Source organism: Mytilus californianus, unplaced genomic scaffold, assembly GCF_021869535.1.
Source record: "Mytilus californianus isolate M0D057914Y unplaced genomic scaffold, xbMytCali1.0.p SCAF_19, whole genome shotgun sequence".
Classification (NCBI taxonomy): domain Eukaryota; kingdom Metazoa; phylum Mollusca; class Bivalvia; order Mytilida; family Mytilidae; genus Mytilus; species Mytilus californianus.
The window spans coordinates 6,050,463-6,077,484 of record NW_026262667.1 but is presented as its reverse complement, the minus strand read 5'-3'; the positions used below and the strand labels follow the sequence as shown (position 1 = coordinate 6,077,484).

Here is a 27,022-nt window from a genome sequence, read left to right as displayed (position 1 = left end):
ATTTTATTGTTTTTTATGAAGTACATATATTTTTACATTATACCAACAAATTTAATAATGACATTACAAATGAGATATTTACAAATGATCTGTCACGTAAATAATTATGATTTTTAAAAATAAAAGCAATTTATAACAAATAAAACAAGACATTTAAAATAACAATTATATGGTGCATGTTGTTATCAGTAAAAAAAATACCAACAATAAACAATTAAATGTGAACAAAATTAAAAGTCAGATTTAGCAGTTTATAGCATTATGGACATAAAAAAATACGATTTTTAACTGACAGGACTTTCAAAACTAAACCCTGTATATGTACTAAAACTGTTAAAAGAAAATCAACTATAGAAGGCTGCATGGTGACCTATACTTGCCTACATCTATGTCATTTGGTCTCTGGTGGATAGTTGTATCATTGACAATCCTACCAAATTCTTATTTTCATATAGATACAACTGAGACAAAGGGCTATCATTATTATACTGTAAATTCCAAAATTTTTGCAATAGTTATATCATTTTGCAGGGGTTGGATTTCTCAAAATAATAAAAATAGTGCTTCCTTAATTTTAGAAGCATTATTTCTATGCAGTATATCCTGAAAAAAGCAATCATTAATCTCTCAGTTCATAGCATTAAGGACATAAAAAAAATATAATTTTTAAATGATGTTACTTTCAAAAATAAACCCTGTACATTTACTAAAACTGTTAGACAAAGGGTTTAAAATAAGACATATTCCACCCTCCCAAAGATAAAGACGAACAAAAGCAACAGTACTACCAGCTAGCAAACATTTATTTAAAACAATAGATGAAAAAACTCTGCAAAATTACAAAAAGACATGTATTTTTTCTTATTCCTGAAACAATTAAGTGGATATTCCAAGAAACACATCATGATATAGATGAAACTATATAAAATAATATTCCACATGTGCATTAAATCTGCTTCTCATCCATTTATATTAAAACAATGATGCCATTACTGTTACGTGTACATTGAGCTTTTTAATCTGTCATGGGTTTATTTTTTAAGCACTGTCTTCACCAAAATGAATACCGGTAAGTAAAACACTGACATTTACACAATTACACAAGGAATTATCAGATCATATCCCTTATGTAAATAATCTATTATATTACAATATAAAATAATCCATACATAGAACAACCTTCTTTTTATCCAAGGATTTCTTGGTGCTGTTCCGTTAAACAAACATGGGACCTAGGGAAGGCACTTAGGACTCTCAACTATGGGTATTACTTTTTCGTACTGGGAAATTCAACTAGAATATGTGTCCATAGGCAGGTGAAATCTTGTCAAATCCTCATTTAGCAAATATTTTTTACAGGTCACTTCATATTAAACATGTCTGCAAACTACCTTAAAACAAAACTTGCACCTAATTAAGGATGGAGGGGTGCAAAGACCTGAAAACTATCAAAGGCAAGGCACAAAATTGTGTCTGTAAGTGGTAATTTGTAAGTGTCTTCCCCAAGTGCTATATATGTTTTAATGGAACAGCCTTAAGACTTGCTTTTGGCAGTAAATGGTAATTGATGTCCAAGAAATATTGAGTAGTAGGTTGAAATATAGCTCACAGGCCTGAAGGAATAGGGATTCAAATGTTCTTAGTGCAATCTTAACCCCCAAAACAGTGCATGTACCAACCTTACTGAGAAACCTGCCGGTTATTCAAATATAGTTTATAATATTGTCAATATATTCTTTTGAGACATTGTTGGTATTATAAAGTGCATGAGTATTATTGTCATTGAACACCGTTCATGTGTAGATAATATGCACTCAAAAATTGCCTGAGGTTCATTATAGTCTCTCATTATTCAATACAATCAGGAAATTGTGCTTGTATTTATATATCAAATAGATAAAAATTCTATAAGCAGTATACATCAATATGCATCTATAATATTAGCATACATTGTTCCTATTGTTTCTCTTATATTATGAAACAGCCTTACATCATATTCCATCCTAATTAAGAAAACTGACACAAAACTTACTTCCGCAGAAAACCAAAATACATATATATCATCCATAGTAATGATTATAATTAAAACAAGCCAATTGAATATGTATCTTCTTATTGCACAAGTGGCATCAAAATATTCACTTTGACCTTTAGAATCTGAATTCCCATTCACCTTGACCAATAGAATCTGAATTCCCATTCACCTTGACCTATAGCATCTGAATTCCAATTCACCTTGACCTACAGAATCTGAATTCCCATTCACCTTGACCTATAGAATCTGAATTCCCATTCACCTTGACCTATAGAATCTGAATTCCCATTCACCTTGGCCTGTAGAATCTGAATTCTCATTCACTTTGACCTATAGAATCTGAATTCTCATTCATTTTGACCTATAGAATCTTGATTTCAATAAATGTAATAAAACCTCATTTTAACTATTTACATTATAAGATAAAACATGAAATAACATACTTTTCCTTACAAGCTAAAATTTGTAACCAAAAAATGTAGACACATTTCCATTCTGAAAGTGTGGATTGTATGATTGCTGAATGACCTTTATGCTACCCTCACCTTCTACATAATTAAAAATCTACGTAAACACACATTTATTTTTAACTTTAAAACTGCCTAGCTAAATTTGCATAATGTTCTCTTTCAAAGTATTAATGAGTCCTTCAGTAATTGCTGTAGATTCTTTTGAAAAAGTTTGTATGGCTTTCAAAATATGAATTTGCACTGTTAACAAATATTACAAAATATAATTACTATATAACTCATTGAATATCAATTTATAGATTATCTGATTATGATAAAAGAAAAAAATGTTTTTATGTAAAAAAACAATAATAGTTACTGAATAAAAAATAAATTGAAAAAAAACACACAAAAAAAATACTAATTCCAGAGGCATTTTCACAATCTCTTATTTATATTGCAATTATCAACATGTCAAAAGTTTAAAATGAAAAACAACATTTTATCATAGAGCTGCTCCTTTGCCCTTGGCTATTTCTATGTTTTTAATTTGTGAGTTGTCAAATATGCTTTAATATCACCCTTTGTCAACGTAACAAGCTAATGTATATATAAAGATGGTATTACTGAATAAGCAAATGTTAATAGAAAAAATACATGTCGTTTGAACCTGACATGTCACACTACATCACTATACTTTCCCTACAAAGTTTGAAAATAATACTTTACAGTTCAATATTTTCATTACATCAAACTTGATCCAACAAGATATAAAATACACATTCATACCACATTCACATCAATCATATCATATTTCTTAACTTTAATTTCTTTTGGAATCATTAAGTCATAAAATATCCCTGTATTTAAAAAAACATCTTCAGCTTCAACAACTCTCAAAAATTTTCATCCTTTTATGAAGATTATTTCATAATGATATTTTCTTATTTATTTTATTAATTTTTAATTGAACAACTGCATTGAAAGCAATTTATTATTGAAAGCTTATGCACTGTCAATGGTTTTGTGTTTGATTTCCATCATATTCAGACAATGACGACGTGAATTCAAGAAATAATACACTATGTACTGACAGTGACAAATGTTTTCAACAAATTTCAACATCCACTATTTCATACATTCATCTTCTCATTAAACAATTCTAAAATTAACAATACCATCACATGAATAAATGGAATGCGAAAAATAAGCCTAATTATAACGTCATCATTGCCAAAGATTTGTAGAGAGAGTATGTCCACTATTGCCCTGTACTCCCCAGTTGCCCATTCCTCCATTTGATGTTGCCCCTACTGGTTGTCCAATCATGTTACCAGAATTTAATCTCATATTATTCATCTGTTGCTGCATCTATAAGATATAAAATATTTAATTATGAAACAATGGTCTCATCTCAAAAATGTGAAAAATATAAAATATTCAATTATGAAACAATGTTCTCATCTCAAAAATGCTTTCCAATGATGTGAGAGAGAAAACTTACACACAAACTTCCATTATTTGTTTTATTATGTCATTTCTCACTTGACAGTAACAGACTTATTTCATGCACTGCATCTGAAGTCAATGGTGTATTTAGTAGCTTGAAACTTGCATCTTACATCTACTTCTGTCATCAGAAATTGACTTTACAATATTTTGAGCTACTGAGGAGTGAAAGTTTGAGAATTTATGTGATTGTACATACAAACCACCAACAGATACAATAAGGCAGTCTGGAGATGATACATGTCCTAATTTTTATTATTTGAATTATTTAATGAAAAATGGTGAATAAAATGTGCTAGGCGGTGACCAGTTGTAAGATATTTAAATTTTCTTTCTCTCCTGCCTTGTGGAAATTAAGAGGGGGCAGCACATATAAACTACAGTTAGTGTCATGTTTTACATTAAGTTTCTTACAATGATAGTTTTCTTCTGAACTCGTAATTAATCACTGCATAGTTGATATAATATTTCTAGACAAACCTGATTATACTGCATGGACTGCACAGTGGCCATTTGTGGTTGTTGATTATACATTCCCATTGAAGGCTGCATATTCTGTTGTCCCATCATACCATACATGTTTGGATTCTGTGAATAAACAAAGAGGTTGATAAAATGTTTTCATTATTATCTGAATATCTGGTGTAGTTGATATACCTAAAGAAAATTGTTTACTCAGAATTATATAAGAAATCAATTCAAAATTGGGTCTTAAATAACCTTTTTGAATTACTTTTTCTTTTCTTCCTAGCTAGTATATTTACGTTTACAAACTGTTCTAAGGCCAATTCTGATTCTGCACTAATTGTTTAGTCACACAGTGCTTGTGAAAACTTAAGAAACTAATGTGCTGTGTTCCTTCTGAAATGAATTGCATTTTGATGGCTATAGCAAGAAGTATAGCCTGTTATTTTCCATATGTCTACTCATCAGATGGCTATAGAAAAGAAGTACAAGAGTGCACATGCTGAAATGTCTCGCCTGCTTTATTACTATTGATTTTATGTTGATAGCCCCATATATAAAGTTTAACTACAAGTATCACATTAACTTATAATGATCCAAGAAAATGAGGTCAAGGTCAGATAAACCAAGCCAGAAATACATGTACACCTTACAATCATTCCATACATTGAATATAGTTGACCTAAAAAAAAATGTATGGACCTATTGGTTATAGTATACAAGAAACAGACCAAACCCTGAAAACTTTATATTGACCAATGAACCATGAATAGGAGGACAAGGTCAGATGAATCCTACCAGACTGACATGTACACCTTGCAATCATTCCATGGATCAAATATAGTTGACATATCAAATATAGTATCTAAGTAACAAACTTAACCTCGAAAACTTATCATTGACCAATCAACCATGTAAATGAGGTCAAGGTCAGATGATACCTGCCAGACAGACATATAAACATTACAATCATTCTATACACCAATTGCTTACAGTTTAAGAAAAACAGACCAAAACACAAAAACTTAACATTGAGCAATGAACCATGAAAATGAGGTCATGGTCAAATAAAACCTGCCAGACTGACATGTACATCATAAAATATTTCCATACACCAAATATAGCTGACCTATTGCATACATTATTAGAAAAATAGAACAAAACACAAAAACTTAACTTTAACCACTGAACCATGAAAATGAGGTCAAGGTGAGATGACACCTGCCAGTTGGACATGTACACCTTACAATCATTCCATACACCAAATACAGTAGACCTTTTGCTTATAATATCTGAGATATGGACTTGACCACGAAAACTTAACCTTGTTCACTGATCCATGAAATGAGGTCGAGGTCAAGTGAAAACTGTCTGACAGGCATGAGGACTGTGCAAGGTATGCACATACCAAATATAGTTATCATATTACTCATAATAAGAGAGAAATTAACATTACAAAAAATCAACTTTTTTTCAAGTAGTCACTGAACCATGAAAATGAGGTCAAGGACAAAGGACATATGACAGACGGAAACTTCATAATATAAGGCATCTATATACAAAGTATGAAGCATCCAAGTCTTCTACCTTCTGAAATATTAAGCTTTTAAGTAGTTAGTTAACGCTGCTGTGGCCGCCGCCGGATCACTATCCCTATGTCGAGCTTTCTGTGACAAAAGTCTCAGGCTCGACAATAACCTGTTATTTTCTATATGTCTACTCATCAGATGGCTATAGTAAAGAAGTATAACCTGTTATTTTCTATATGTGTTCTCATCAATGCAAAGGCCAACTTGTTATCAATGTTTTCAGAAATTGAAATTATTTCTAGAATGTAAATGCACATATATATTAACCTTCAGTCTGCACCTGGTACGATGTAGTACATGTATGGATGTTTCAGCTTATAATTATAACTCTCAAGCTGATTTTTTTTTAAATAAATTAAAAATTTTCCTCTGACTGATATAAAGTCTAGAATTAATAAAAATGTCAAGCTGACAATTAACAAATTAGTTAGAAACTCAGCAGTCTGTCACATGTATAAAAGCAGGAAAACAAGTTACAACAGACTTAAGTGCAAAACTTTACCAAAGTCATCCATGCATAAAATGTAGGTTACAGTCACCAAAAAAGTTGCTAACAAACATTTCATACAGCAAGAAGATTGAAATACTCAATCAACATTTTAATCAAAGGTTTCTGCAAAATTGAGATTAAGCCAAAAAAATAACCAAAGTATGAAAGGTAGATAATTGTGACCATTTGTTGCTCAGCAACATTGTAGTATACAAGGACAAATAATTAATGTATAATTTGTTTATGAGAATTTGGCATTAAGGCAAGACTGAACCCTATAAGTACCCTGTATGTATTTACAGAAGAAGATTACGGTAATCTATATAAAGCCTCTACATAATCCAAGAGGAGCACAACATTCTTTACTCAAAAACAGACGATCAAGAAATTCTAGTTACCTGTTGCATTGGCACAGACTGTTGATTATACTGATTATTCATCATGGACTGTTGTGGCACCCCTCCTTGGTTAGCCATCATGGACTGTTGTGGCATGCCTCCAGGGTTATTCATCATGGCTTGTTGTGGCATACCTCCTTGGTTATTCATCATGGGCTGCTGTTGCACACCATACATTCCCATGTTCTGTTGAGGCATGTACATACCACCTGTAAAGTCAATATTTTTTAAATAGAATCTCCACTTAGAAGTTGATCCAACTAGTGAATTATTCATCTATGAAAGTATATAACTAAATGGACCAGTAATATATCTTTTAATGGACTAGTTTTATTCTATAAGTTAGACATCATCTACATAACAATACAGGGACATTTTTAAAATAATAAGTTTTAATTGTAGTTTAAGAATTAACATAAAATAAACTCCTTCGCCGAGCACAGCTAGATACGACCGCAAAGGTCCAACCCTGAACAGTTGGGGAAAAATGGACACAATATTCAAGCTTGATACAGGTCTGAATTTGGATTGTAATTAAATATTTGACACATTATAGGTTTCTGACACAGAATAAATGTAGTCAAAGAACTTGAAATTGGTTATATGATTTGAATTTATATTCAATTGAAGTTTTCTTGCTGTTGTGCAATACACTGTGCTGTTGCGTAATACTTAGTAAATCTGTTTTCAGACTATATACAAATAATTTGCAAAATAAATTGTGACCCCCAATTTTTCTTTGGAAAATTGACAATTCCTTAAATCTTGAGGGGAAAAAAATTGACCCCCCCCCCCCAAAAAAAAATAAAATTTTTAACCCCCCCCCCCCCCCTTCCAAAAAAAGTGATATTTGAAGAAATTTTCTTTTTAATTTCTTAAATCTTGAGGGAAAAAAATTGCCCCCCCCCCCCACCAAAAAAAAAATTTTACCCCAAAAATGAATCCCAACCTTCTTCTTGTGGTACAATTTTAGAGCAATCAAAATACTTTAACACAAGTTATTGTCCTGAAACTAGAAAAATGCTTGTGTTGGGCGCTTTCTGGCCCCTAATTCCTAAACGGTTGGGACCATCACCCCCAAAAACAATCCCAACCTTCCTTTTGTGGTATTGAACCTTCTGGTTAAATTTCATAGAGATCCATACACTTAAACTAAAGTTAATGTCCAGAAACTAAATGTCTTCGGACAACGACGACGACGTGATAGCACTATACGACCCCAAAATTTTTTTTGCTGTCGTATAAAAAGTAATTTACAATATAGTTTTTCCCATTTCATTCAAATATGTTAAAAGAATGATTTCATTATTGTTAATTTTTGCCAAATTTAAAGCAAGAAAATAATCAATCATTTTATACATCCAGCTATAAGTGTACTTTCTATTTCATATTCAATACTCATTTTCTGTTTTGTATTCTGTCAGTATCTATATCATCTACTAGAGTCAACATTTGTATTAAGAAAAAAGAATATAGATAAAACCCTTTAATGCAGTGTCACATTAAATGAACTTTAGAATCAGCAGTGCAAAGATTCTACAGGTAACAATTAAAAGGGTTATCATTTTTTCACCAGTTAAAACAAACTTTTGTGCAATGAAAACAATAATATAGTCATAACAAAGGTTTAAAGTGCTGAAATTAGCCATAAATTGTCCAATTTACATATCATCTAAAATGACATGATATGAAATAGATATTTTTCTGAAGACATTGTCCAAACTGGTTTCATCTTCATCCAGTAGAGTTATAATAATTCACTAAAATGCAACATGACATTGCAAATTGCTTAACAGTACAAAAAAGGCTGCCTTTATTACAATAAATATTTATATATGTTTTCACATCTGAAAGACACAGCTATTATTTTTGATAAATGAGTTCAAAAGAAAATAAAATAGATTTCATATCTGTTTTCTTTTCCATTTTTTGTGTCATTTTGAAAAAAACAGTCCCTGTTATTCAAACGATGTAAGTTTCAACATGGTGGACATTGAATAAAAATTTCTTAGTAGATATCAAACTTTGTTGAAATTATTTTGGTCATACATGTACTACTAATGCACTGAAACACCTTCAACAACATTGAGGTTTTTCCTTCCTTTTAAGGATTTTTCGTATAACACCATAAAGGAGCATACAATTTCCCGCAAATTTAAATATCTGATTACCAAAAAGTATGATGATAAATTAAGCAAACATGCACCAATAAGCTTTGTAGCACCTGCCTCATATTATCTTTGGTTGCTAAAATTTTCAAAGTTCAATATTACAATGTGAAGCTAGAAAAATGTTTAAAGCATGATTGAAATGGTTCTATTGCACATGTGATTGTAATGCCAAATAAAAGAGCCTGATAAAATAATATTAAAAGCACACATTGTTATGTTGCACATTTAGTTATAATCATATAACCCAGCGTTTCAAATATCAACTAATAATACAAATATAGCAATACATAATATGCAATAGCAAAGTTTAAAAATATGTACTTTAATATACATGTACAGACATGATAGATGAATTAAAACAAATACATCAAAATTTGTGATTTTTCACATCTAAATGTGTCCTGGTTACTACATGTTTACAGAAGTATTGAATAGAAATAAATTGTACCATTTTGTGTTTCAAGCTTTTTAGGACACACTCAGACACACATATTTTTATAAGTAGAATTTACACATCCTGAGTAAATCAAATTTGAAAAAAATGGTGTATAAAGTGAGAGCAAAACTATAAAAAAAGGTATACAAAAGATAAAACACCAAAAAATTAACTGTTTATGATTCAGAAAAGAAATTTCGTATTAATCAGCACTATAATAGTTTTTGTTTAATGGTACATCATTCTACTAGAAAGGGGTCCTTTTAAATACGAAGCCAAGTGTTTGGACAATGCAACACTCTCTACATATAAAAAAACCCTTTGAATAACTCTTTGAGGGGTCCAATAATAGTTATTGCAGGGATATATTCTGCAACTTCCAAACATGTCTTTCTATTCCAGAAGCCTTCATAATTCCCAATCCCAGTTTTTATTAACCTATTCTTGTGTAGTACTGAAAAAAGCATGAAAAATTTGAAAGAAAAACTGGATATGAAATGAACAATCAAAGATTAATCAGCTCTACACATATTTTTTTTTGTTCTTTAAAACTTTTTATTAATATCTTACAGAAATGAAGCTTCGGAGTAAATGCAATGTGATTTCCATTATACTTAATATTTCCAAGGGGCATAACTCTTTAAAAATATTTGATCAGCACTTATTTTTGAAAGTGTCAAAGACATTGCTGATATAAACCTATGATATAAGTTTCATATAATTCTGGCAATAATTGTACGCATGAGAATGCTGACAATGAAATTTTCCATATAATCAATATTTCCAAGGGGTTTACTCTTTTAAAAATATTTGATCGGCACTGATTTTTGAACTCATCAAAGATAATATAAACCTTTAATATAAATTTCATAATAATCTGGCAAGAATTGTACACATAAGAGCACTCATAAGGCAATTTTTCATATAATTGATGTTTCCAAGTGGACAAAACTCTTCTATAAATAATTGATCGGCACTAACTTTCGAACTCGTACAAGACATTGCTAATATAAACCTATGATATCAGTTTCATAAAAATCTGGCTAGAATTGTACAAATGAGAGTGCTAACGATGCAATTTTCCATATAATTAATGTTTCCATGGGCATAACTCTTAAAAATAATTGATTGGCACTGATTTCGAACTCGTACAAGACATTGCTAATATAAACCTTTGATATGAGTTTCATAAAAATCTGGCAAGAATTGTACAAATGAGAGCGCTAACAATGCAATTTTCCATATAATTAATGTTTCCAAGGGGCATAACTCTTAAAAATAATTGATTGGCACTGATTTTCGAACTTGTCCAAGACATTGCTGATATAAACCTATGATATAAGTTTCATAAAAATCTGGCAAGAATTGTAATCGTGAGAGCGCTAATAAGACCAGACACCCAGTATTTCTATGTCCCCCACAACATGTTGCGCGAGGGACAAAAAATCCAACAAGAAATATGTTTTGCCTTATTTTCACCATAATATATTTATCAGAAATCTGTTTTACATTAAGGTCAACTAAAAAAATTATTGTTTGCTTGACTTACATTCTTCACAATCAGTTGGTATCATAGGAGAATGACCAACATAAATAGTTTTTCCATAAAGGCTGATATAAATGAATTTTTATTCATTTAAGGTTATGGCAAAAAATGCCCCAAAAAGGTAAAAAATTGTCATTTAAGGGAAATAACTCCTATAAGGATTCAACTGAAATTTTGACCATTTTAACTGATTTATAGATTGTCTTGCTGGTCATTTATGCCATTTAAAGTTTCTCTCTTTAGTAGTTTCCAAGATAATACTCAATAAAATGCTTCGCTGAGCGCAGCCTGATACGACCGCAGTGGTCCAACCCTGAACAGTTGGGGCAAATTTGGATACAATATTCAAGCTTGATACTGTCTGAATTTTGATTGTGATCAAATTTTTGACATAATAAAGGTTTCTGACACAAAATAAAAGTGGTCGAAGATCTTACAAATCTATTGTCCAATGCTGCACAATTGAAGATTTCTTCTTTAAACTTTTCAAAAAATTTGAAATTTGAAAATTTTTGAAAAAAAATATGAATTCCTTAAAAAAATTGGAAAAAAAATCCCCCCCCCCCCAAAAAAAAACAACTTCAGAGAGATCCATACATTTAAACACAAGTTATTGTCTGGAAACTAGAATTTTTTTATTTTTTTTGCCCTTTTTTGGTCCCTAATTCCTACAAGTTTGGGGCAAACTAACTGTTCAAGAACAATTGCCACAAAAAAAGCTTAGTTTATTTTTTTATCTTTTTTGAAAGATAGACCATCACAGGCATATTATTTTACCCTTTGTCATTTTTGCTCTATTTGCCTTAGGTTTGAAGATATAAGCTGAAACTGCACTTTTACAGCTATGTTCTATTTTATCAATGTAACCACAGTAATGTTTGTGGACAAATCAAAATCTCAAGATTAAATTTATAAACTAGACATACCAAGGAAAATTTTCAGTGGTTTCAAAAGTGAAGATTTTTTTTCAATGTTTGTGCTGACAACAGATGCTATTAAAGTTATTGCAATTCACATGGACCTTAGGGTCCAGGTGAGCTAAAAATTGAGTGATTTTGAAAGCCCACATGCATCCCAAATTGACAGGTAAAAGAAACCAAAGGCATTCATTCAAGCGTATGATCTGAACAGAAAATATCTACTACACATGCTGTACCTGCTTCGTACTGATTATAATATCCCATATCACTTTGTGACACATTGTAATAAGGTGTGCCACCTGTAATGTAATAATTATATGGTGTTAATCATCTTGTCTACAACATGCTGGTTAGTTTATCATGCCAAATTTACAAAGTCCAGTTAAAAAATAAATTAATTTAGAAGGAAAACAGATCCAACCATTTTTACATAAAAGGACATGATATTAGAATTCTAAGATACAGCCTTGAAGCTTGTATCCTGGTCTCATTAAAGCAAAATAACACTGCTAAGTTACCACAAAACTGAAAGAGCTACATTTGTAGGAAGTCATGAAAAATATTCATATTTTCTTAAAATATGGCACCTTTTTAAAATTCCCTTATTTGTAATATGAGTCACAGTGTGTTAAAGCATGTTGATTTGTATCTTTTATCACTTAATCTGTCTATATACATTACAATATATCTCAATAGATGACAAAGAAAGAGCATTTCAAACATAGACAGTTGCATTTTCAAAAAATATATAGGTGTGCTAATAATTGGATAATTAATAAATTCTCTTTACTCTTAGCTTTAAAATATGAAAATAAATTGTTTGTTTGTTTTGTTCACACATCGTTGTCAATATAATGGAATTTTATGCGACTGTCATACAAGTGAGAGGTTAGCTAGCTATAAAACCAGTTTAATCCACCATTTTCTACATAAGAAACTAAGGGATTTTCCGTTTAGAATTTTCCTGGGAGTTCAGTATTTTTGTTATTTTACTTTTTATTAAACATCAAAACCACTTTAGTGCACAGTTCCTAAATTTACATGTATCATAACTTTTTTTTTAACAAAGACCTCAATTCTACAAAGATTTCTAAACTAAATTCTGTTATTTGTCAAAACTTATTTCTTGTGTTTTTTTCCCCAAAAATGTAAATTGAGATTTGTCCTATTTTCATGTTTATATTTCAGTCTCTAGTCTGTATTCTAATCTGTGTTTATATTTCAGTCTCTAGTCTGTATTCTAATCTGTGTTTATATTTCAGTCTTTAGTCTGTATTCTAATCTGTGTTTATATTTCAGTCTCTTGTCTGTATTCTAATCTGTGTTTATATTTCAGTCTCTAGTCTGTATTCTAATCTGTGTTTATATTTCAGTCTCTAGTCTGTATTCTAATCAGTGTTTATATTTCAGTCTCTAGTCTGTATTCTAATCTGTGTTTATATTTCAGTCTCTAGTCTGTATTCTAATTTGTGTTTATATTTCAGTCTCTAGTCTGTATTCTAATCTGTGTTTATATTTTAGTCTCTAGTCTGTATTTTAATCTGTGTTTATATTTCAGTCTTGTCTGTATTCTAATCTCTGTCGAGTAGTGTTCTTTAAAAGACTTTTTCTAATCTTTGTGTTAAAGTGTTTTCTCTTAGTGGTCAGTGGGCATAATTCCTTTTAACTCTAAACATTAACTGTTTTGTGCTGTACCCTTTAAACAAACTGTTTTGTGTTGTACCCTTTAAACAAACTGTTTTGTGCTGTACCCTTTAAACAAACTGTTTTGTGTTGTACCCTTTAAACAAACTGTTTTGTGTTGTACCCTTTAAACAAACTGTTTTGTGTTGTACCCTTTAAACAAACTGTTTTGTGTTGTACCCTTTAAACATAGAATAAAGAATGGAAACAGGGAATGTGTCAAAGAGACAACAACCCGACCAAAGAACAGAAAACAGCCCAAGTAATCTGTTTGGTGAGATTTGCCTTTCTTTCCACATTATATCATTGTATATGTGAAGACGTAACAGACTTACCAGGGACACCATACATGGGCTGTTGTTGTGGCTGACTACTAGGACCATACAAGGCCAAGATTGAATCTTTTGTGGATTTCTCCTGAACTTTAGCTGCACCATCATCAAATAATGAAGCTTCCAAATCACCATTCTGCATCTACAAAGAGTAGAAAGTAAAATAACAAAAATACCGAACTCCAAGGAAAATTCAAAATGGAAAGTCCTTTATCAAATGGCAAAATCAAAGGTTCAAACACATCAAACAAATGGGAAACAACTATTCTAAATGCTACATACACAAGAATCTAACCTCAAACAAGCTGATTTCACATGAGTTTCATGTGATTTTTTTTCATGTGAAATTCACATGAATTTTCAAAATAAAGTTATTTAAATAACATCTAAATTTTCAAATTTTATTAAAATCATGAAAAATACCCATTTTTTTTTCCAAAGTTCTTGTTAATCTCATTCAACATTAAACTGTAACAGTTACAGGCTGTTCAAGTGAGTTTTATGTATAAGCTGGTTTGAAATTTTTCCACAAAAAAAGATAAGCATACAGTCAAATTCAAGTGTTTTTTTTTTTAATTTGTACTAAATTAAGGAATCACTTTAAAATAAACTGCTGGGTCATGAGCACATGATACACCTGGATAAAAAAGAATAACATTAATATATATTTTCTAAACAATACATCGGAATTATTCAGTACCTTCCAACTTGTACCTACTTGAGTTCCTGAATCAACAGGTTGACTAGACTGAATACTGCCATTTTGACTAGTTGATACAGATGGTCCCATGATGTCTACTAAATCTCCTAGTAAATCTGATGATTGCGCAGCTGGTTGTTTTGCAGGTGATGTATCTATAAAATATCAACATCTAGTTTTACATCCATATTAAGCTGTGTTATTCAGGGCCTAATCTAGGATTTTGAAGAAGGAGAAGTGACTTCTCCTTCCATGAGAGAGAAGGGAGAAGTGAGATTCCATTACCGTTTCGGTTGCATCGTGTTTTCAAGCTTATCACTAAGGAAATTGTTTTATATTCAATAAAAGATGTACTTGCAGTTTTTTCATATGTTATTTATTTATTGATACCATAATGTGTTCTAAATAAAATTTGTTGATTGGGACATGAGGGAGTAGCCTCTTAATATTATCAAGATTATGATGCATGAAATTCATGCGCATCTGCCCCAATTTATTTTTAAAACTCCAGAAAAATATGATGAATTTCACATGACTGGGAATTTAATTTATATCACCACTTGTCATTGTTTTGTAAAACATTTTGAATGTCTAGGACATTTATGTTAGTTGTAGTTAATTGAAATTATCGTTAAAGATTGAAAGTCTATAAATGAAAATATATTTCAATCTCAAGTTAATTATCCGATAAAGAGCTAGTTTCTATCATTTTTTAAAAATATCATCCATATCAACGAAGTGGTCATGAGAAAAAATCCACTGCTGATCACAATCTGGTCGAGTGTCATACGTTTGCAATCACATTATCCATCAGCTGTCTTTCTACCTTTTATATTTCAATTTTTATTCAATGAATATAATAAATCTACCATTAATTCCCACCCTTTACCTACCGAATAGTAAAATTGATCGACTCGTGTAGGTAATAAAAATAAAACAAATCAGCTGAGTGATTACGCATCATCCTCAGATGAAAATCATCGTAAAACGATAACTTAAACAGACGGTCAGTTTTCCGTTTGAACAGTTTCGAAAGTTATATTTGAGGATGTTCAAAGTCGCCGTTGTATTTATTTAATTTGATCGTTTACAGTATTAGTCCTAGGTCGTTTCGAAAATCTCGATTTTCCTTGTCAGCTGCCATTTTTTTTTACCTGTGAGACGTGTCAATCACAAGTTGTCTCCCTTTTACCGATTTTGATAGCGATTTGACTTCGCTATGAAGTCAGTCGGCCGGCGAGATTTAGCGATTTTCAAAATTCTTTGGCGACTTAAATCGTCATTTCGCCGGCAAGATTATGGCCTGTTATTTAATCAGCCTTTATAAGATCAAATTGGCGAGCATGTGGCTTCAGAAGTATTGCAGATTGGAGAGTATATCGAAAAAATGATAGTTAATTAACAAATTCCAACCTCCTTCATGTTAATTTGAACTTCTCTTTTAAAGTTATTTATTTAAAAGATCAAGTAAGCTTTGTCTGGTTAAGTGTTCCACTTGACTGAAAAATAATTAATCATAAAGCTTAAAAGTGTTCTGTCTGTTTAGAATCTTACTGAGACTAAGTAAATCTTCTGTATTGGAGGTCTGTTTAGGCTGTGTTGGAGGAGGAGGAGTTGTGTTCTGTGTTTTCTTTTCTACTGGCTGTGACCTTGGTACACTAGATTTAGGTGCCTGAAATAGAATACATGACAAATATTGCAATTCCACTTTTATTCATATGCTGCAAACAATGTATATTTTAATTTACTGCACCAAACTGTATATTTTAATATGCTGCACGAAACTGTATATTTTAATTTACTGCACCAAACTGTATATTTTAATATGCTGCACGAAACTGTATATTTTAATTTACTGCACCAAACTGTATATTTTAATATGCTGCACAAAACTGTATATTTTAATTTACTGCACCAAACAGTATATTTTAATCTCAAATGTCCAATCTTTTAAAGAAAATCAACTATAGAATTGAAGGCTGTATGGTGACCTATTGTTGCATAAATCTGTGTCATTTGGTCTCTGGTGGATAGTTGTATCATTGGCAATCCTACCAAATTCTTATTTTCATATAGATACAACTCAGACAAAAGGCTATCATTATTATACTGTAAATTCAGAAATTTTGGCAATAGTTATATCATTGTAAAGGGAAGGATTTCTAAAAAAAAAAAAAAAATACTGCTTCATAAATTTTAAAGGCATTACTTCTATGCATTATATCATAAAAAATGCAATCGCAACAACAAATGCAAACAAATATTTCTGAATTTATAATAAATGGTCTCAGGTCAAAAAAAATCCTACCTCTATTTGTATAGATGACTGTTGTTTAGGCCTTTTCTTTCTTTCTGTTTTTTCATCCATTTCCAGCTGAAAAAGTTTAAAACTTCTAATTTTACACAAATTTGATTGATTAGTTGTTGATTGGGTCTCACATTTGTTTCATAATGATATATGAATGAATGAAGAATGATATATTAGAAATGCATTTATATTAATAAGTTCATATTGATTACTATTATACATGTAAATAATACTTGGTCAAATATAGGTTCTTTACAAGAAGCTAAAAGCAGATTACTTTGTATATCAATGTCTTTGCCTTTCAAGCATTACTATATATATATATATATATATATATATATAAATACATCATAGGTTTGAATGTTGTTTTCAATTTAAACTTGTTTATATTATACATACATATGTACACTTTCAATTCATTGTTAATATGCTATTGACCAATCTGGTGTGTTTTTTTTTTACATTCAAATCAATTGCTTTATCTGGTGTTTTCTTTCTATTTTTGTACCATTTAATTATATTAATACAAAACATTTTAATTGTGCTCTGCTACATGGTCAGGACACTTGAAAAGTGATGTTACATAGGAGATAGATTTATCTTAGTTACTAGTATACAAATTATAGATGTTTATAATTACTATAAAGACCCTTCACCAATTTCCACATGCATATCCATAATTCTACTTTGTGATGGTAACAAATTAAAGGAATCTGTAAAAGGATATAATACCAAAGTCTGTGATATTTGTGTAACAGAAATTAACCAAGCATCTATCAAAATGAAGATATTGTGACAGTTATGATTGGTTTCAAATGGTTCTTAGTGCAAAAATTTATTTTCAAATGTAAAGTATTCATAATACTCTTTCTCCTACAAGTTTTTATTAATTTGATAAATATATACCAAATGTTCAGTATTCCTTTTTTTATTTCTATAAAAAGAACAAACAAAAAACAATTTCTGCATGCCTTAAAATCAACTGAAAGAAATGTAAAGTAAAACCTCAAATTTGGAATGTTCACTACATTTACAGAGGAAATTTGCATATTTCAACTATTTGCTTTAAAATATACTTCTTATGCATACTCTAGCTCCTAATATCAATACTCTTGCATACAAACATAAAATTTGACATTGTTTTTCAGAAATATGTATCTAAAAGCTTTACTTTTATGATGCTAAAGAAATATTTATGAGGGGCTCAGTAAATTGAAAAATCTTTTTCCAAACTTTTAGTATAAAAAAAAAGGGTTTTAATTTGAAGAGAAATTCCCTCTTCTTATGTGGAAGTTTATTGTAATACCCAAACAAGTATTTGTCATCGTTTTAAAAACCATTCCTTTTAAATGCTCAAATACAAAGATGTATAAAATAAAGGTGTTTATTTTATCTCATTATTTCATTAGCATCATACATTTGTTAAAAACAATCAACCCAGAGCTGTATTAGTAGATAGAAGAAAGATTAAAGATAGTAAAATTTACCGTGTCTCCTTTTAACTGCAGAAATATTCAATGTTGCATTAACTATACACAGATCTATGATAAGCAAAGGTTACATTCACAACATAAAAAGGGCATGCAAAGTTCTGTGCAACTATACAACTATAGTTATTCATGATAACAAAATGAAAATAAATAAAGATGATGGCGGGTATATGTCAATAAGGCAGCAGTATTATTGGTTATAAAATATTTCATGTTCAAATTTTACAGTCATTAATTATATAAAATTTCAAATAATTATGAAATTAAAAAATGATAACTTGGATTGCTTTATAATGTTTGCTTCCTGTGTCATCTGGTTGGATTCAATGCTCTTCATTGTCTTGAAAATGCATGAAATATTTGCCACTGGACATGAAGCAACCAACAATGAATGCTTTTTAAGATTTTGTAGATAATCCTACACAAGTTAATAAACAGATAGCTGTCTGAACAAAGCATATTTCTTGAATGTAGATACTATTTAACAAAATATGAAATGGTACTGGTTTAAGTTTAACAATCAGACAAAACCCTTCAATTTTCAAACGATTCATTATAATGCCTTACCTCCTTTGGTATAGTTGGCTTAGGCACCACCCATTCTCTGGCAACATACTTTTTATGTTCATACTTTGCTCTTATAAAGGATTCTAGAGCGCTTGTTAATGTTAAGGAAATAGAGTTGAAAACTGAGGGATGTATAGTCTGTTTCTTTCAAATTAAAGTTGACATTAAATGTCTCACCTGTGGCAATATTTGATTTTTTTAAAAACTCTCAACTGAAGTCAACTCACTAGTTGATTCAAATCTGCAATGTGCAAATGTTCATGTACATATATTATTCACATAATATACCCTTTTAACCACATAAATTCAAGATACTACAGGACCACAAAGATGAGACATGAAAATGAATTCAAGGTCAGGTGACAATAACTGACTGACATTCAAAAAATGTGACTACCTCCTTACCAAGTTTTTTCATCCTTGGTGAAAGTAGAGATAAAACAATACATTTGTTTGCAAATTGTTAACATAATCTTCACCAGAACATTTCTACCTATGTCTTGCTTACCAAGACTTTTGTTGGACAAAAGTTGTTTGGAACACAAGTTAGATGGGATAATTTTCAAGTGAACTTGTAACAAAACTTGAGATGTGACATGCACATCTTGGATAGATAAATAAATATCTCAAAATTTAAAAGCTGTTGGTATAAAAACCTGTAGGTTAATGATGGTTTTTCAAACTAAGGGTTGTTTCTCAGCTACAATCTCATGGAAGATGTGGCAGAGAAACATCCTCAAGTTTGAAAGACCATTGATAATCTGTTTATCGCTATTTTTACTATGATGAAAAATACACAAAATAGAAATAATACATTTTCCAAACCTGTGTCCCCTAAACATTCACATAAGAATGATTTGCACTTGGTGAAACACTGATAGAAATAAGAAGATATTAAAATGACTAACAGGGCAATAAAAATAATAATTTGAAGAATGAAAAACATACATGCACATTTTTTTGTATTAAATCTGCATGCTAGTCAGCACAGTGTGTTTGCCAGTTAATTTTTTAACTAGCAAAGTTTTGCTTCAAGTTAATAAAAGTTGAAAAACATACATAATTTGATTTCTGGTAACCTGGACCAGATGTCCATAAATTCCAGTGTCAGAACATAAGAGTATAATATTTCTGTTCTTTTGTCGTGGAAACTTTAAAATTCTGATTACTAAAATGTATCTGGAAACCAAATAGATTTAGGGAGAGGAAAGTTATATGCTGATTAGACAAGGATACGAGTCTGTCTGTGGTCTTCTGAAACTGTCTGGTACTTGTGCTTCATAAGCTGCTCTGGCTCTACTGTTTCCAACTTCCATCATCATCTGAAAAAAATAACCACACTTTTAAAATTACTGACACCCACAATAAACATATTTATACAACAAATAATTTACATTCATTCTCATTGAAAAAATAAATGATATCTGGTTAACATTTTCAATGGCTGAACTTTATTAATTCATTTATCTTTCCTGAAAAAACTTTCAGGTAAAATTTTCTGAAGCTAAATAAAAGCAAATAAATCTGAACTCCTTTAAAATTTAAGGCAAATATGCTCTTATTTCACAACAGTTAAATGTTTTACCAGAATATTTAAAACATATAAAATAAATGCAGCTATTTATGCAGGTTAGTCAATTTTGTTTCAAAGATAGATTTTTTTTAAATTCTATGCTCTCTTGTATTTTGTAAATTATATTTGGAAATTTCTATTTTCTTTACGAGTACTGTCTGGTCGATATATAATTTTCACAATGTATCTGTGGGGTATATATTATCCTTTACCCTTCACCACATGCACCACACCTACAGTAGCTTACTAACTCTTGTAATAAAATACATACTGCAACTTGTTCTGCAGTCCAAGTATCTAAATCTACAGATTTGACTTTCGATATATGGACACCAAGATTCCTGTGTTTTCCTGCACATCTCATGCAGAGGAAAATCCCTAAATTCCATGATGCCCATCTTGGACCTGTAATTCCATTAAAGAGTAAAATATATATCACATAATCTAAATATACATACTGCTACTTGTTCGGCAGTCCATGAGTCTAAATTTACAGATTTGACTTTTGATATATGTACACCAAGATTTCTGTGTATTCCTGCACATCTGATACAAAGGAAAATTCCTAAATTCCAGGAAGCCCATCTTGGACCTGAAAATTATCAACAAAGCAAATGATGATAATGAGACTATACAGGTGTTAAAATCAGATGTTAAACGCTGAATGAAAGTATTAGTATATGTATATGCTAATTCATTCTGCCAAAAAATCATTGGAATTACCAATCTAAACTACATTCAAATTCAAATCTGACCTTACTTTTAAGAGTTAGTAACATAACACTAAGTAAAAAATAAAGTGATGTAAATCTGTGTATCAAAATGAGTTATCACCAAACATATGAAAATTTCCACTGAGATATTGGGATCTCACAGAATTTGAAATCATGGGAGCTATTCTTATCAAAAAGGTTGACATGCACTATAGTTGCATATAACAGATTGGCTGATGAGGCAAAGCGTGCTCATATATAATACAGACCACAGGGATCAATCCTAAATTTACTCCCAAATTCTATGTGCAAAAATTTGAAATAAACTGATACACCTGTCTAAAATCTGATCAAGGTTGAAGCACAAATATCAAGCCAGGGGACAGCACTTGTCAGTCTAAGAATGAAATAGCATTTTCACATGACATATGTTCAAAGTGAAAGCACATTTGAAGCATATGGCGGGTTGAGCAGAGGGGAATAAAGGTTTTGAACTTTGCAGTTTTTTATGTATTTCTTTTGGGATAGATATTCATGTAGAAAAATAAAGAATACAAAAACGAAAGGTGCATGCTTTATCATTACAACAATGAATCTATTACAAATATGAGTCCAAGAAAGAAACTTGACCCATAAGCCTGGGTAAAAAAATGTCCTTGTTTTCTTCAAAAATCTTGATCGTCACTCTGCCCTAGTGGAGCAAGAACCAAAGGTTTGAGGATCATTATAACCTTATGGCAAATAAACCTGAGCTTACATCACAGAATTTATTCTGTGTAAAGTTTAACGGCATGGCTGGACCAAGAATAGGGCAATCTATTTCAAGGTGAGTACTCTTGGGATTGAAGCTACAAACCCTAGTATACACCTTAACAGCAACCTCTAGCCTTTGTTAGTTTTTTTTTTTTTTTTTATTTTGGTTCATTTGTATGTTCTGGAGTGAAGAGTGGCGTCCATTTTGCTGAACTAGTATACATTATTGTTAGGGGGGCAGCTGAAGCCAGACTTCAGTTGCGGGATTTTCTCACTGTGTTGATGACCCATTGGCCTTGGGCTGTTTTCTGTTCTTTGGTTGGGTTGTTGTCTCTTTGACACATTCCCTGTTTCCATTCTCTATTCTACCTTAACACTATTCCCATATTCGGAGTATTCCTGAACATTATAAACAATTTGGTCAAACTTTGAAGTCAAAACTGAATATGTCTGACACAACATAGAAAGTGTGATTGATGTATGATGTCAATAGTTCAAGTATCACAGATAATTATTCTTCTTTCTTCTTTAGGGTTTCATTAGTCCTTCAATGATCTGAAGATTATTTACTGTTTTGCAAAGCATGGCCTATATATATATTTACAAGAATACAAAAATAATTGAAAATGAATTTGGAGTGCATAAATTTTTAAAAACTATGTACATCATGTACATCATGTACATAGGCTTATAATAAATTAAATGAATTTGTGAAGAACAGCTGATGTGAGCTGTTCTCTGAAAGTGTCAACTGTTGTTAACTTGTGATAGTGACTGTATGGATTGGTAATAAATTCCATTGAGTTATGGTACAAAGAAAAAATGAAAATTTATATGCATCTTTTTTGGTTGAAATGTTTCTGAACGTGAAATTATGATTTTAGCGGGTTCTACTATCTGATGGTATGAGAATAGCATATGGAATTGCTACGATTTGATTGACTATTTTATAGAACATTACTAATGTACGTAGTCATCTTTCTTGTAGTGTTGGTAAGTTTTATGAATTTATCATGTCTGTAATACTATGTCATAATGATTGTTATGGTACCCGTTACAGAAATATCTGGCAGCTCGACGTTGGATCATTTCGATTTTAGAAGTTTCCTCAACTGTGTGAGGGTCCCATACTGTACATGAATATTCCAGTTTTGGTGGAACTAGCACCAGATATGCCTGGGTCTTGATGTTCTGACATGTTTTTAAATTTCTTTTTGGGAAGCTTAAAGATTCATTGTATGTAGGTTTTACACTAGTAATTTTTCGGGCCCTTTATAGCTTGCTGTTCGGTGTGAGCCAAGGCTCCGTGTTGAAGACTGTACTTTGACCTATAATGGTGTACTTTTATAAATTGACTTGGATGGAGAGTTGTCTCATTGGCACTCATACCACATCTTTTTATATCTATTTTGACCATTCTAAGTTTGCTTGTAGTGTAATGCCCAGATATTTAGCTTAAGAGACCAGTTCGAGTTTGTGATTGTGGAAGATATAGTCATGGTAAGGACTGTGCATTTGTCTGAATGGAAAGCCATCAACCAGTCTTGCTCCAACCCAGCACAGTGCCTTGAGGGACCCCGGAGGTGACTGGAGTCTGGTCAGATGACTCTCCATCCAAGATGGTTTAAGATGTGTTAGGTGATGATATGCTCCATAAGTTTACAAGAAATGCATGTCAATGATATTGGGCCATAGTTCTCAGGTTTGTATTTTTCCTCTTTTTTTAATACTGGTGCTACATTTGCGTGTTTCCATTCTGTTGGTGTTATGCCAATTTCAAGTGATGTTTTAAAGATAAGTGTAAGAATCAGAGTTGTTTGATCTTTTGTGTTCTTTTAATATTTTGCCACTGATGTTATCTGGGCGACTTGCCTTATGTGGGTTTATCAGTTTATGTTATGCAGTAGTTTCTTGACACCAGGTAATGATATTTCTAGTGGTGTTATTACGGGGTGTGAGCTTGGACCTTTGTCTGGAATGTTGCTATTTGATTCAGTTGTAAACACTGATTGGAACTGTGCGTTGAGAATGTCTGGCTTTTGCTTCGTCTGTTATTAACTGTCCTTCTTTTTTCAAAAGAGCGACACCTGTGTTATCTGTGCGCAGTGATTCTATGAAGGAAAATAGTTTTTAGGTTTGGACTGATTGTTACTCTGTTGCCCCTGTTGGTCAGGTTCATTTATGGGTAAGTCCAATATCATTTTTTTTTCAATATAACCCCAGTATGCTGTCTCTGTTCTTTTTGTACTTGTTTTTTAAGATGTTTGTACATATCAACACACTTTATGTTTTGTTTCATCTTATAATATAATTATTTTTTTCTATTTATCATTTTCCTGAGATAGTCTGTTTATTTATGTTACAAAAGATTAATTTTAAAAATGTTCAACATGATTAATTTTAAATGTGTTCCACATATCATTTACATTTGTTTTGTCATCTAGGTTTTGTTGATCATTGTATGTTTATTACTCAAAAAATGACAAAATCAAAATTATACTGAAAATAGGGATAAAGTCTTTACATCAATGATGTAGTTTTGTTTTGGTAAATGGTGTTTATACATTTTCGCACTTATATGTAAGAACTCAACATTGTCTTCTCTTACAGAAAACAAGTGTTTCCAAAAATTTAAAAGTTTCAAAAGTGAATTTCAATTATAATTTTTATGGTCACTTAGGGTAATGACAAGATATCTTTTTTTGTAATTTACACCTTTTGCGTCACAGTCAACACAATATTTGTTATCATCGTCTTTCAAAAGGTTTGCCAATGTAGCCTGGTATTTTTCCTGCAAGTGTTTTTGTCGTTCTTTTTCTGATCTTGTAGACATTTTGACAACACCAGAATTCAATCAATACACTCCTCCGATGACAACTAACCGGATGTGTGAAAAGGTTTCTTGCGGAAGAATTGTTTTACTTCCTGTTTCAAACATATAAGCTACAAGAACTTTTGCATGATATATGCAGTTCGCTAAAATAATTTTCATCACATATACTTATTCAAGGGAAGAAATTACTTGTTACTTCAGTTTCGTATAATAGGTTTCGTGAGAATTATTTTGCGTATTTATTTTAAGGGGAGCTAACTTGGTCTTGCAGAATATGACAAATATTAGCTTTTTAAAAAGCTGGTCTGGTTTTGGTAAAAATAAAAATAAAATATCTTCTTGCAGAATCGAAAAAGTGCATATTTGGCAAAAAATAATTACTTGCAATTGATATCCTTTATTATAATATATTATTTGCATTATATACAGGTTGTAAGAAAATTGCAAAAGATTAGTTATTTTTAAAACCGAGAGAGGCGAAGATACGGCCAAAGGGACATTCAAACTTACAAGTCGAAAGTAAACAGACAAAGCAATGGCTAAAAAGAAAAGACAAATAGATAAACATCAGTACACAAAACACAACATGATTTCATGATGAATTAGTTGAACATTGCACAGAACTGAGTTTGTGTATTTTATTTAGGAATATCATTGAAGCCATCTGGAATCCGTTTTCACCAGTGCTGTACTCAAATCTACTTTGTAAAAAACCTTTAAAGGTATTGTTTTGTATGAGGAAAATGCTGTATTTTGATAAGGCCGATCATATTTTCCCCCACATGAAACTTTTAAATTCTTGTTTTAGTCCGGACCGATAATGCCTCGTATTCAAGTTAGTGAGATATGGTCACTTAATATTGTAAAGAATATATTCAATGGAATCCGAGTTAAGGTAGATCATAGGTATATATTTCTTGAGATAGAATTTTCTTATACTTTGTCAAAATGAAGATTTTACTATGCTTTTTTCAAAAATATAATAAAAAGTATGGGTCACCGTGCTATTTTCCAAGCTATGAGTCGTTGAAAATTGCCTTAATTTGGTTAGATTGTTCATGAAAAAACACATGTTTGTGCATAAAAAAAAATCTATGAGATAGAATTTTGAAATAAATTGTGAGAAGATAGGTTTTATAATATGTTTTAAGAAAATAAAAGAAAAAATGGTGTCACCGAACTTATTTTCTTGATACAAGTAAAAATAAAAAATTTCCCTATCAGTCCAGTATATTTTTTATACTAAAAGAGTTATCTCCCCTTAAATGGTTTATTTGAAAAAATGATTCTAAAAACACAAAATTTGATATTTGTCTAAATATTTTGAGTTATACAATAAATCACCAAGTTTTCTTTATATGAATAAACAGTCTAAGTAATAAATTTCAAATCTGTCTCCACATTTGCAGATTTGAGCAAATAACTAGACCGATTTTGTACTGGGATTGTACAATCCAAGATGGCGGTATACCATGAATCTACCTTAAACGTCGAAGTCAAATTTGCAAAAAATCTCCTTGTAGCCTAATTCACGGGCGGTTAATATAGATATAAGAAGATGTTGTATGAGTGTCAATGAGACAACTCTCCATCCAAGTCACAATTTGTAAAAGTAAACCATTATAGGTCAAAGTAAGGCCTTCAACACGGAGTTTTGGCTCACACCGAACAGCAAGCTATAAAGGGCCCCAAAAATTCCTAGTGTAAAACCATTCAAATAGGAAAACCAACGGTCTAATCTATATAAAAAACGAGAAACAGCTGTTTCGGAATGTACCTTGTTTGTATACACCAAATACATATAATATTGTTTTATGTCTCTAGTTAGACATGAAGTCTTCTATAAGATTTTGGCTCCCCATTTAAAACTCAAAAGAGTCTTTATCATATGATGTTTATAAAGTTAACCAGCAGTTACGTATGCTCTCCAAAAATTAATTAAAATATAACGATCCAAATTGAATTTTTCTCATGTATGGGGAAGTCAAGGCACATTTTCTACAAAAAACGCTTTGATAATGGAAGTATTATATTGACAACAGATTGGCTGATGAGGCAAATA

General features: G+C 31.1%; 1 protein-coding gene across 14 annotated transcripts; it reads right to left on the bottom strand.

Moving 5' to 3' along the window:
- Positions 1–975: 975 nt before the first annotated feature.
- On the bottom strand, positions 976–25,023 carry LOC127727153 (stromal membrane-associated protein 1-like). 14 transcript variants are annotated; one of them, XR_007993805.1, is made up of 15 exons: positions 24,843–25,023; positions 21,120–21,253; positions 20,325–20,410; positions 19,089–19,179; positions 18,519–18,533; positions 17,032–17,097; positions 16,278–16,395; positions 14,742–14,878; positions 14,027–14,165; positions 12,245–12,307; positions 6,936–7,144; positions 4,474–4,581; positions 2,329–3,855; positions 2,236–2,297; positions 976–2,173 (listed from the first exon to the last, which is right to left on the bottom strand). XR_007993805.1 is itself a non-coding variant. In XM_052234598.1 (13 exons), exons 1-13 carry the CDS (start codon positions 24,958–24,960, stop codon positions 3,712–3,714), a joined length of 1,428 nt encoding a protein of 475 aa, XP_052090558.1. In that variant the 5' UTR covers positions 24,961–25,023; the 3' UTR covers positions 976–3,711. The 14 variants fall into 14 exon arrangements, 4 of the variants coding, with proteins under 4 accessions (XP_052090558.1, XP_052090559.1, XP_052090561.1 ...); XR_007993799.1 differs by having other exon boundaries at positions 2,236–3,855; XR_007993798.1 differs by having other exon boundaries at positions 976–2,210; positions 2,242–3,855.
- Positions 25,024–27,022: the final 1,999 nt, after the last annotated feature.

Excerpts from the sequence above, each read along its gene's own strand:
- LOC127727153 (XM_052234598.1), bottom strand. The coding sequence starts at position 24,960 with ATGTCTACAAGATCAGAAAAAGAACGACAAAAACACTTGCAGGAAAAA. Across the intron at positions 20,411-21,119 it reads GGACTGCCGAACAAGTAGCA|ATGATGATGGAAGTTGGAAA; the intron begins GTATGTATATTT and ends TATTTTTTTCAG. Across the intron at positions 12,308-14,026 it reads GCCCATGTATGGTGTCCCTG|GTGGCACACCTTATTACAAT; the intron begins GTAAGTCTGTTA and ends ATTACATTACAG.